General features: G+C 41.2%; 1 protein-coding gene across 10 annotated transcripts in view; it reads right to left on the reverse strand.

Moving 5' to 3' along the window:
* The window catches only part of DMD (dystrophin), a 1,937,833-nt gene that overhangs the window by 147,992 nt on the left and 1,776,351 nt on the right, over positions 1-13,490 (reverse strand). For all 10 annotated transcript variants that reach the window (XM_073357918.2, XM_073357898.2, XM_073357881.2 and 7 more), the window contains one exon: positions 3,512-3,572. In XM_073357918.2, the coding sequence (XP_073214019.2) occupies positions 3,512-3,572 (61 nt within the window). The remainder of the gene's footprint in view (positions 1-3,511; positions 3,573-13,490) is intronic.

Genomic DNA, 13,490 nt, shown 5'->3' on the forward strand with positions numbered 1-13,490 from the left:
GGAATGTTATCAGGAGGGCCAAATCGCACCTGGAGCTGCAGCTAGCCAGAGATGTCAAGAGTAACAAGAAGGGTTTCTTCAGGTATGTTGGCAACAAGAAGAAAGCCAAGGAATGTGTGGGCCCCTTACTGAATGAGGGAGGCAACCTAGTGACAGAGGATGTGGAAAAAGCTAATGTACTCAATGCTTTTTTTGCCTCTGTTTTCACTAACAAGGTCAGCTCCCAGACTGCTGCGCTGGGCATCACAAAATGCGGAAGAGATGGCCAGCCCTCTGTGGAGATAGAGGCGGTTAGGGACTATTTAGAAAAGCTGGACGTGCACAAGTCCATGGGGCCGGACGAGTTGCATCCGAGAGTGCTGAAGGAATTGGCGGCTGTGATTGCAGAGCCACTGGCCATTATCTTTGAAAACTCGTGGCGAACCGGGGAAGTCCCGGATGACTGGAAAAAGGCTAATGTAGTGCCAATCTTTAAAAAAGGGAAGAAGGAAGATCCTGGGAACTACAGGTCAGTCAGCCTCACCTCAGTCCCTGGAAAAATCATGGAGCAGGTCCTCAAAGAATCAATCCTGAAGCACTTGCATGAGAGGAAAGTGATCAGGAACAGCCAGCATGGATTCACCAAGGGAAGGTCATGCCTGACTAATCTAATCGCCTTTTATGATGAGATTACTGGTTCTGTGGATGAAGGGAAAGCAGTGGATGTATTGTTTCTTGACTTTAGCAAAGCTTTTGACACGGTCTCCCATAGTATTCTTGTCAGCAAGTTAAGGAAGTATGGGCTGGATGAATGCACTATAAGGTGGGTAGAAAGCTGGCTAAATTGTCGGGCTCAACGGGTAGTGATCAATGGCTCCATGTCTAGTTGGCAGCCGGTATCAAGTGGAGTGCCCCAAGGGTCGGTCCTGGGGCCGGTTTTATTCAATATCTTCATAAATGATCTGGAGGATGGTGTGGATTGCACTCTCAGCAAATTTGCGGATGATACTAAACTGGGAGGAGTGGTAGATACGCTGGAGGGGAGGGATAGGATACAGAAGGACCTAGACCAATTGGAAGATTGGGCCAAAAGGAATCTGATGAGGTTCAATAAGGATAAGTGCAGGGTCCTGCACTTAGGACGGAAGAACCCAATGCACAGCTACAGACTAGGGACCGAATGGCTAGGCAGCAGTTCTGCAGAAAAGGACCTAGGGGTGACAGTGGACGAGAAGCTGGATATGAGTCAGCAGTGTGCCCTTGTTGCCAAGAAGGCCAATGGCATTTTGGGATGTATAAGTAGGGGCATAGCGAGCAGATCGAGGGACGTGATCGTTCCCCTCTATTCGACATTGGTGAGGCCTCATCTGGAGTACTGTGTGCAGTTTTGGGCCCCACACTTCAAGAAGGATGTGGATAAATTGGAGAGAGTCCAGCGAAGGGCAACAAAAATGATTAGGGGTCTGGAACACATGAGTTATGAGGAGAGGCTGAGGGAGCTGGGATTGTTTAGCCTGCAGAAGAGAAGAATGAGGGGGGATTTGATAGCTGCTTTCAACTACCTGAAAGGGGGTTCCAAAGAGGATGGCTCTAGACTGTTCTCAATGGTAGCAGATGACAGAACGAGGAGTAATGGTCTCAAGTTGCAGTGGGGGAGGTTTAGATTGGATATTAGGAAAAACTTTTTCACTAAGAGGGTGGTGAAACACTGGAATGCGTTACCTAGGGAGGTGGTAGAATCTCCTTCCTTAGAGGTTTTTAAGGTCAGGCTTGACAAAGCCCTGGCTGGGATGATTTAACTGGGAATTGGTCCTGCTTCGAGCAGGGGGTTGGACTAGATGACCTTCTGGGGTCCCTTCCAACCCTGATATTCTATGATTCTATGATTCTATGATTCTATGGATCACTGTAACCCAAATACAGACACTTAAGTTTTAGTCATTTGCACTGCAGGCTCTGTTAACACAATACCTTCATCCTGTGTACTGCAGCATTTTTTTTTTCAGGCTGTAGTGAATAAACAGCTCACAGCACATGTTAAAAACATGGAAAAACTAGAGCATGGAGGAGTAATTTATTTGCCCTTATTTTTGTTGTGTAGTGGGATAACCCGAGGCATGAAAAAGTGAGCTCCTCCTGGGTTTTTAAAGTTTCCTCTTAGTTTGTTATTCTGTGCCTAATATTAATTTCTCCCTTGTTGTCCTTCAACAACAGATTCTGTCAAACAATGTTGCTAAAGGTGTTCACAATTGATAGTTTTAAAAAGGTCAGTTAAAGAAAAAGGACAATGATGCTAAAACTGCAGATTTCTCAATTGCACTATACGTGGCTGCTTTCAACATCAAATCATTCACGAAAATTCTGATTGGCCTGTGGTAGTGCAAAACCTCCTGTTCTCACTGTTGATGGAGAAAGGAACAAATATAAAGGAATCAAGTATGAACCATGTGGTCCACAGCTTTACTAGAGTTTTCAGATGACTGCTGCAATGACATGAAAGGTACTCTGCTTTATCGTAACTCAACAACTATCCGTTGTTTTTTTTTTTAAAGGAAGCTCCCCAGAGCACCAGCATGTTTTATTTTTTTGATATTTTTGATATTTGATATTTTATTGCATATTTCACTACTTTTGTCCTTCCCATTGAAACAACACAAGAATTGTATCAGGACAGATTAAAGAAATAATTACTGAATATACTCGATGATAAGCCGGTTCATTTATAAGTCAACCTCCCCAAGATAGATAAGTAAAAATGGAAAATTTTTATGACCCATTCATAAATTGACCCTATAATTCAGGGGTCAGCAAACTTTGGCTCCCAGGCCATCAGGATAAGCCACTGGCGGGCTGAGATGGTTTGTTTACCTCGAGCGTCCACAGGCACGGAGGTAAACCTAAGTAAACAAAGTGTCCCGGCGAGCCAGCTGCTTACCTTGACGGGCCGGGACAGCTACTGGTGGGGACATTTTTTTTGTGGGGGGGGGGAATGGGGATCAGGGGAGTAATCGCTGTGACTACCCCCCACATGACCCTACCCCTAGCCCGGGACCCCCACACTCTCCCCATCCCATCCCTTCCCTCCTTATCTGGGGAAGGCCAGGGGAGGATGTCTCTGGCCTGGCCGGAGTTGCTCCAGCAGGCTGGCAGCGCAGCCGCAGCCTGCTCCGGTGGGCCAGACTGGGTGGCGCGGCCGCAGCATGTTCCAGCAGGCCAGGCGGCGCGGCTGCAGCCTGCTAACCCTGGAGCTGCAGCTGCTTCGGAGGCTGGGGGGAGAGCAGCGTGGCCAGAAGTGGAGAGACTCTGGCCCCGCCTCTTCCCTTCTGGCTCTGCTGCCTGTGCTGCCTGCACCCTCTGTTCGGGGGAGGGACTGTGTCCCACCTCTCCTGCTCTATACCCGTTCATAAGCCGACACCCTTCTCTGATGCTTCCCTTTTTTACTAAAAAAATTTGGCTTATGAATGAGTATATACAGTAACTATCACACATATGAGACTATTAAATAGCCATAATCGATATTATTTATACTTACTTGATATAGTAGGGCACTTTGTTTGGTGAGATTGCCCTCTCCCAGGGACCCTGGACAGAAGCTGTTAACAAATATAAATAAATAAATAAATAAATATATAGATAAAATAAGAGACATGGAGGTCAAGTTCAAAGCAAACAGAAAAGACAACATTAATCTCTGGAATTACAATTTTACACTTGGAGACACTGATATGGGTCTGTTTGATCAGTTACCCATGAAGGCAGGAAGGATTAACCTGCTGTTCTGAAATTTCTGTCCTAATCTGAGTGAAATTGAACTCATTCAGCTGCAAAGATAAATGCAAAAACCTCTTTGATTACTAAACTTAACAAAGAGATAAGGAGCTGAACAAGCACCTATCCGTCTTTCTGGTGAGTTCTTTTACGGGGCACCTCTTGGTAATGCTTTCTGTTGTTTTTTCTTCAATTTCACCTCTTATTTGATCAACTGTTCTCATCCTTCTAGGAACAAAATTACACCCTGGTTTACATTTTATGTCAAGTAAAGACATTTAGGAGCCCAGTAAGATGATATTCTCCTGATTATTTGTTTTAAATAGAGACCTATTTCATTTTTATTTCCTACATTATTAAATGTTCATGTGTTTTATTGTCTTTCAAAAATGGCAAGCAGTGCAGAAGATGTCGGCATGATCACATCAAAAAAGCGTTAAACCCATCAGCAAATGGCACTAGATAATAGCAGTTTTCTCAGTCTAGACTCTCACAGCATTAAGTACCAACATCAATTTAGAGTATAGTGAAAATATGTTGTAAATAATGTTTTCTATGAAAAAGGAGTATGGGTAGGACATATTTTCAAATGATGGAAATTCTTGCTTGCTGATGATCTGAGCCATATTCTGAAAGATCTTCTTTAGTACTTAGAGTTTATGATCTTTTCAAGTTCATCATCAGAAGCAAGCTCCCTTCAAACCAGGATCCACCGGCTTAAAGTTGTACCACATCCTGCCATAATAATAGATGCAAAACCTGCAGACATATCTCCACTGCTATGAAGATCAATACTCTCACAACACACCTTTCACAACATGTGGTGTACCTCATCCAGTGCACGAAATGCTCCAACAACTATGGGTGAAAACAGACAATCACAATGTCCCAAATGAACACACACAGAAAAAGGATAAAAGACAAAACCACCATATCACCTGCAGGTGAACACTTTTCAAAAGCATTCACGCTATATCTGACACTTCAGTCCTCATCCTCAAAGGAAACCTGCCAAACACCTTCCAGAGATAAGCCTGGGAGCTAAAATTCATAACTTCACTAGAATCTAAAAATCACAGTTTTAATAAAGACACTGTATCTAAGGCTTATTACAATAATTTGTAACCCACTAACCCTTCCCCCTTTCAGTGCTATGACTGCAGAGGTGTGACCAGGCCCCTTCACTTTGATTCATCTCTTACAATAGGTGTTAGCTATTTATGCTAAACCATCTGTTCCAACTTGTATTTAGCTCTGACACTCTGAGGGTATGCCTACCTTGCAATTAGACACCTGCAGCTGGCCCGTGCTAGCTGACTTGGGCTCATGGGGCTCGTGTTAAGGGACCATTAATTGCAATGTAGACGTTCTAGCTTGGGCTGCAGCCCGAGCTCTGGAAATTCTCCCACCTCACAGGGTACTAGAGCCCAGGTTTCCCCAAGCCCAAACCCCAGGCTACCCCAAGCCCAAACATCTACACCGCAGTTAAATAGCTCCTTAGCTTGAGCCCCATGAGCCCGAGTGAGCTGGCATGGGCCAGCTGTGGGTTTTTAATTGTGTGTAGACATACTCTATGTACCTTTCTCAGACCTGAAGAAAAGCTCTGTATAGCTCAAAAGCTTGTCTGTGTCACCAACAGAAGTCAGTCCAGTAAAAGATATTACCTCACCCACCTTGGCTCGGTATTCTATATATAGTCATTTAGATTGATCTACTTAAAAAATGCATATCCCAGGGTCTAGGTGTTTTAACAGATATTAAAACAAAGTCAAATCACAGCCCGAATGAATAAAGGAACAAATGTATCCACACTTCACCTATGCACAAAAGTCCATCAGCTGAATAAAGAAAATAAACCACCTACTTTGAATACATCTCATTGCACCTCAGAAATTCAAGTAAAAAGATAACATGAGCAAAGGAGTTGGAGAGAAGATATGCAACACATTTTTAAATAGTTTATAGGGAACTAGTTGATCATTGTTTGTGGGACTGCTGATATATAAATACATTTTGAGGAGGGATTTGAAGGAGGTCAGGGAAGTTGCATGGCAAACAATATCAGGAAGAAAAAATCAGATGTAAGGGCAGCATGGGAGATACATAAAGGCACTTATGAGAGTCTAAAAAGGAGAGTAACATGCAACCAAAATGAGATATGGGTTGGTGCAGACGACAAACAGTTTAAGATACTTGATGAAAATGAGATGCCAGTAAAGGGACTCAAAGAAGGTGATGATGGAGCAGGAGTGGCAAGGAAGAGGAGTCTGGCAGCGACATTGTAGGTGGACTGGAGGATGATAGAAAACCAGGGTAATGGAAAAGTACAGCTTCATCAATACACTCCTTTCTGAGGCCAACAGCCAGATCATCTGCAGCAAAATTATGGACACCTTATACATATGAAGAAAGGGTTCTGGGCACTGTCTACTTACTCTACATACTCAAACAGTCTGGCCAATTAGACATAGACACACACTTTATATAAATGCTCATCTAGTGCTCCATCTAGTGGATGGAGTACTGCAAATGAGAAACTGAGCTGAACACTGAATGGTGAGGTTAAAAAGAAATATTGAACAGCTGTTTTATTTCCCTGACTACTCTCTATCCTGCACACTGAAGGCCAGATTCTTGCCATTCTCACTCACATGGAGTAGCACTTTGCTGCAGGAGCAGTTCAATTGATTTGAAGAGCACTAATCATGGAATAAGGTATTATTCAATGTGAGTAAGGGATGCAGAATCTGACCCTCAGATGGGTTCTGCAGAACACAGCACGTGGTCATATATTTGAAAACTCTATCATAATACATATATGCAAAGGGACAGAATAAAGATGGTGCATATATTTTATACATATAAATACACACACAGGGTTAAGTACTGTAATATATTACTTAGATTTTAAACTCTTTGGGGGCAGGGATAGTCTTTTTGTTCAGTATTTGTATAGTGCCTAGCACAATGAGTCCTACTCCATAACTAGGGCTCTTAGGGTAATATGGTAATATAAATAAATAAATAAATAAAACCAACAAAAACTAACATAGCTGACATTCACCATCTTCCCACATTCCCAATAATATCTACATCTTAACTTCTGTCATGATAAACTCACTCCACTATATGCTTGGATGCAGAAAACCTCCAAATGCTATGTGTTATCTGAAATTAAGAACTAGGAAGAATGCCATCCACCTTCCACATGTATCTATAACAGACAATTTCAGTTGCTCATGTAGCTTAATCTTCCTAGCTATGTAAGGCTAGAGGATGGCATACAAACTGGCTTTAAAAACATTTGGATTATGGAACCAGATATTCTGAAGAATAAAAAACAACAGAACAACCACATCCTCTTCTCCATTCCTCCCGAAAAAAACCTACAATAATTTGAGGATGTGATCTACTTTGTAGGGAATAATATGTATTTATAATTAAAAAGCCCTACCCATTCAATTCCCCGAACTGCATTAGAGGGCAAAAAGGCCCTTTCCCCAAAAAACCCAAATCAAACCTTAGCTTTCATAGTGAGAACACCTCAGCTACAGTTCCCATCTTAAAATCAAAGAAAGTGTTATTTATTTATGGAATATCTAAAGGATAGGATGGGTTGCTGTAATTATTCTGGAAGGTGTACTTCTCCTTCACTCCTGAATTCATCTGGGCAACAGTTTTCCAGGCATAACTTATTATCCCAGAATCTTATACACAAAAGTGTTTTTGATCCATTTAAAAAAAAAACAAGCACAAATATTCTTCTTTCAGTGGAACTAAATGCTTTAGAAATAAATAATTCTGTGATGTTCTGCATAATTGGATTTAGTGTTCCTTTAAGAGACTGTTGTGAGGTTGTCTGTTATACAGTTTCTGCTGTCCTGGATGATTCTAGTCTTGCATAAATTTGAGTTGACAAAATATGTGGTACCTTTTACAACTGTGCTCTGAGAATAATCTTCTCATTTCTGGCACAAAACTAGCAGCTAAGAAGAGCTGTTTCTTATCTCCTGGTACCAGTAGAGGTTTGTCATCCATTACAAAGCCAGTGTAAGTAATAGACATATATCTTTAATTGCTGGTAACACCATTTTAGTAGTCTATCAAAGAAGACTTTCTGAAAAACGTTTTTGTATGACACCATAGCTTCCCTGTGTGTTATACTCAAGAAACAGACATTTCCCTATTTGCAAAGTGTAGTTCAAAAGTGCCTTATAGTTTTAGCTTTGCATAGTGTAAGAATCCATTGCTATATGAACCAGCCACCTGCAATGTTGACGACTGAAATAAAATAGCGTAGCAAAAAGTGTCTTTTTAAAAAATGGATTTAAATCTCCTTGCACTCCATTAGCATTGCTATGCATTAGTAATCGTTTAATGGTTATCTATTTTCAGAGTTTTTTTTCTCCCTTTGATGTGCTAACATATTAAATTTAATGTGTGCACTATCATTGAACTGAGGCTAAATTTCACAGACCATGTTCATGTAAGTTGGTATTTATGTCTTTTCACAATGCAAAATGAAGCAGCAGCATGTTGGATCTCTGTGCTCCACAGTTCAACAGTATTTTAATCTATGCAGGGGTTTGACCGGATATTTAAATAGGATGCTGGTGTCATTTTAGCTGTGTTGATAGATGAAATTCAAAAATAATCTAATAAATATTTAATTTAGCTATATCATTATGGGAATCATGTATACAATACATTTAAAACTATCAAACGTAAATGGTCGTTTATTGCACCTATCCACCGAAATATTCAAAGAGATAGTCTTGGCTAAAATCAATTTAATACAATTTCTATCAAAAACTACTTCCAATGGTCATTATTAAAATGTTAACATTCACTCACCGTTTTCACACAGTGACACGGATATGTTTTCAATTGTAAGTATAGAGAAAATCCTCAGTATCTCAGATAACTCAGGGGAGGGAAGTGAAACTGTAATTTTTTTGATGGCAACCACACTGTTCAATGCTTCAATCTACTCTGTGACCTGCTCATTGCTGTTTGTTAGCGGTTTCATATGAGTGAATTACAGCTTTGTGAGGTTTGGATCTGAGCTCATACACGTATTCATAACCATAAAAAAAACCCTGCAATATTTTCAAATTGGTCACTCTAGCTCCAGTTTAGCGAGGTATTTAATGATGTGTCTAAATTAAGCATTGGAGAATGACTTCAGGCAGGGCCTCTACCTATGATACTTTGACTTTGCTGACTTCTGTTGTTCTTTTGTGCATTATTATTTTTATTTTTAACCAAATACTCATTTTAGAATCTGTTTACTCTCCCTCACCCCCCGCAATGTATAATACTTCTTTTACTAATGGTTTAACCTTTTGTTGAGGTATTGTATTTGTCATTCCTTATGAAGGCAGATAGTGATGGCTTAGTGGTCTAATCCTCAAGTCTGGAAATACCTAGAATCACAGGTTCACATATGTGTAGAGCTGAGTCTTTCAAAATAGATAAATTGAGTACCATTGTATTTACTTTAAGGTATCATAATAAACAAGATATGGTTGTTTTACACAGACATTAAAGATCTCCTAGTACTTTTCCTAAGGGCGAGGTAAGTTACAGCAGTCCCCAGTCAGTTAAAGCAGGCTATATGCTGGCTGGCTGACGGCCATCTTCACTCTAGAAAGAGCTGCTTATCTGAGTGTGTGTGTGGGGGTATGTGTAATTTGGGAAGTTCTTTAGGATCCTTCTCAATGAAAGGTAGTGTATACATGTATAATATTATTTTACTCATTTACAGAGGGCCTATTTCTATCTTATGCATATTTGTTATTACAGTAAATTACGACGTGGAACACTGATGTTGTGTCGCATAGAGGCATAATGGCTCACTGTATAACCTAGAAACTGATGTCAGAATATATTGGTTGAAAGATTTAAAAGTTAGAAGGAGAAAAACATCAATCAAAACCTAACTTGCATAAAAATTGCCCACCATGGGGTCTAGCTCAACTAGCTGAGCTAGGTTGGAATCTGATTTAAGCCTGCATATGTGGGTGGGTTCTCAGGAATTGAAGTGAGCTAAGCAGTTAAATTCCAATTTGGATTCTTCAACAGTTAAATTACACACTGCTTCTCTGTCTGCACTGCAGTGCTGTCTGCGATCACAAGTAGAGTAAAATGCTTTAAGACTGCTTCTCAAACTTTGGAAGATGGGCTGATTAGCCATAAAGATCTGAACATGTAAAGAGGGGTAGCACAACAGAGAGTCGCTCCACAGGAATTATAAATGAGGCCTCCCAGGTCTGCAATAACTGCTGAAATCTTTATGACCAACTTGAAACATAATGGTTGCCGGGCGTCACTGGTGAGAAACATTATACAGCTACTAAATAGATAACATGTTCCTTAGCATCATTACAGATGGTGAACAGCATACTGTGAAGTCATTCAGAAGGTTCCAGAGATCACCACAAAGCATAAAATCGATCCCAGGCTCATTTGCTTGGACGTTACTGTTCCATAGAGCCGCAACGAAATACTTGCACCTGCTTGAAAAGGGTATTGTACCAGGTAGACTGATACTGTAGATATCGGTCAGTTTTATGTAGCCAACTACATTTGTGTACTGCTGACAAGTCTAATAATCAATGTTGGCTGCACTCAAGACTTTGAAAGAGAAAATCTCTAAAACTGGTTTCTGTCACATTGAACAAATTGTGGCTTCTGTGCAGAGAGAATAAAATGGACTATTAGAAAAATAAATCTAAGATAAACATTTCAAGCCTTATAGAGCCAAACATAACAGAATGAGTTCTGACATAAAGAGAATAGCCTCATTGCTTTACACACCAGGCATTTCAGAACATAAAGAATATGTTTTAACTGAGCACAATTTATAGCTCATGACAACTCTGTCACACTGTTTAACTGCTTCACTGCGGTGCACTAGAAATGTTTGAATCTTGAAGTCTGAATCTTCCAGGGGTGCTTCAATAAGGACATATCAGATACACAGGGCAGCAGCAGGGAAAGTTTGCCTCAGAAATCATAGAATACCAGGGTTGGAAGGGACCTCAGGATGTCATCTAGTCCAACCCCCTGCTCAAAGCAGGACCAATCCCCAATTTTTGCCCCAGATCCCAAATGGCCCCCTCAAGGATTGAACTCACAACCCTGGGTTTAGCAGGCCAATGCTCAAACCACTGAGCTATCCCTCCCCCCTGTAATCTGGTCCTGTAGGCAGCACAGAAGTAGTTAATAAATAATGACTCTGTATGAAGTTTATACTCATCTAAGAGTTAAGAAAACATCATGGATTGCTGTGACACACTCAATATTGGAGAAACATCATCAAAGATTAAAACATATTAAACTATGAATAATGCTGCTATGAAATGCATGAGATCATTCCACCAACAACAAACTGCTTTTAAATAACACTGTACACTGCATTGTAGAGATGTGTGAAAATTAAATTCAATGAAATAGGAGAAAAACATTTTTCATTGAAATATTGTTCATTCTCACCGTAAGTTTTTTGATGGAAGACTTTTTTCACCACCAAAAGTTATTATTGTAGTAAAAAATAGGGGAAATAAGCAACTTCTGTTAGTGAAGAACTAACTGAAATTTTTGATTTTGGCCAGAGAGTTGAATTTGACCATTTTTATATGATAATTTGCAGGTGGGGGATCCAGCAACTAATCAGAATTCTAATTCATGATGAATCAAATTTATCGATATGCTATGCACAGCTCTATTGCAGTCAACATCTTTGAGAGAAGAAAATATAAGGGAATATTAAAAAGCAGCAGCCCAGCAGGACTGATCATTAGATGCATGATGCCTCTTGAACCGCAGAATACAGTACTATCAATTTCCTGACAAAACACCTGAGCTATCTACATGAATATTTTTCTTAAAATTTCCAATTATTTCACAACCACTGGTGGCAGCAATGGTAAGGGTGCTAATGTAGACTCTTTAACCATCATAGATCATCTAATCTTGCACAGCAGAGCAGGTCTAGGGGACATGGTGTTTAAAACCTGCACTGGTGGTAGTGCAATGATAAGACATTTTACAAAAAAGTGCTAGGGTAGATGTGGCCCATGTGTATTTAATATAATTCCCTCTAACTTTTAACATGCTTCACTCATTAAGCAGGTCTTGAACTTAAATTGCTGCCCACTGCTACTGCAAAGTCATTCCTCCCTTAATGATGATAGTAACAATGGCAAGAGCTGAGGAGCGAAACATCCAATAAAGATTATTTGCATTTCTTTTTTAAGTCTCTTTTCTTCCTTTAAGTGCGCTTGACTCTCCTTGAAAGGTGCAGGGCTGGCAGCCCTGGAGACTGAAATCGTCCACTGTACGCTGCACTGTAGATTTAAACTCTGGTTGCAGGTTGGGGATGGTGGCTTTTGCTTCTCTCTACCTCCATACACTTTACCCCTCTATATAAATTCAGTACGTAGCTTTGTGTGGCTCAATTCAAAGATACCCAAAGAGGGGAATGTTGTATCTAGATTTTAAAAAGCATACCTATACTTGGAACTGGAGGCATGGGCATTGACTCTGTGGGTGCTCTAGCAAAAGTGGATGGGAAATTGGGAGGCAGTGACCATGAGTTGGTTGAGTTCAGGATCCTGACACAGTGAAGAAAGGTAAGCAGCAGGATATGGACCCTGGACTTCAGGAAAGCAGACTTCGACTCCCTCAGGGAACGGATGGGTAGGATCCCCTGGGGGACTGACATGAAGGGGAAAGGAGTCCAGGAGAGCTGGCTGTATTTCAAGGAATCCCTGTTGAGGTTACAGGGACAAGCCATCCCGATGTGTCGAAAGAATAGTAAATATGGCAGGCGACCAGCTTGGCTTAACGGTGAAATCCTAGTGGATCTTAAACATAAAAGAGAAGCTTACAAGAAGTGGAAGGTTGGACATATGACCAGGGAAGAGTATAAAAATATTGCTTGGGCATGTAGGAATGAAATCAGGAGGGCCAAATCGCACCTGGAGCTGCAGCTAGCAAGAGATGTCAAGAGTAACAAGAAGGGTTTCTTCAGGTACGCTGGCAACAAGAAGAAAGCCAAGGAAAGTGTGGGCCCCTTACTGAATGAGGGAGGCAACCTAGTGACAGAGGATGTGGAAAAAGCTAATGTACTCAATGCTTTTTTTGCCTCTGCCTTCACTAACAAGGTCAGCTCCCAGACTGCTGCGCTGGGCATCACAGCATGGGGAGTAGATGGCCAGCCCTCTGTGGAGAAAGAGGTGGTTAGGGACTATTTAGAAAAGCTGGACACGCACAAGTCCATGGGGCCGGATGAGTTGCATCCGAGAGTGCTAAAGGAACTGGCGGCTGTGATTGCAGAGCCATTGGCCATTATCTTTGAAAACTCGTGGCGAACGGGGGAAGTCCCAGATGACTGGAAAAAGGCTAATGTAATGCCAATCTTTAAAAAAGGGAAGAAGGAGGATCCTGGGAGCTACAGGCCAGTCAGCCTCACCTCAGTCCCCGGAAAAATCATGGAGCAGGTCCTCAAGGAATCAATCCTGAAGCACTTACATGAGAGGAAAGTGATCAGGAACAGTCAGCATGGATTCACCAAGGGAAGGTCATGCCTGACTAATCTAATCGCCTTCTATGATGAGATTACTGGTTCTGTGGATGAAGGGAAAGCAGTGGATGTATTGTTTCTTGACTTTAGCAAAGCTTTTGACACGGTCTCCCACAGTATTCTTGTCAGCAAGTTAAAGAAGTATGGGCTGGAT

The sequence above is a fragment of the Lepidochelys kempii genome, chromosome 1 (genome assembly GCF_965140285.1).
Source record: "Lepidochelys kempii isolate rLepKem1 chromosome 1, rLepKem1.hap1, whole genome shotgun sequence".
In the NCBI taxonomy this organism is placed as follows: Eukaryota; Metazoa; Chordata; order Testudines; family Cheloniidae; genus Lepidochelys; species Lepidochelys kempii.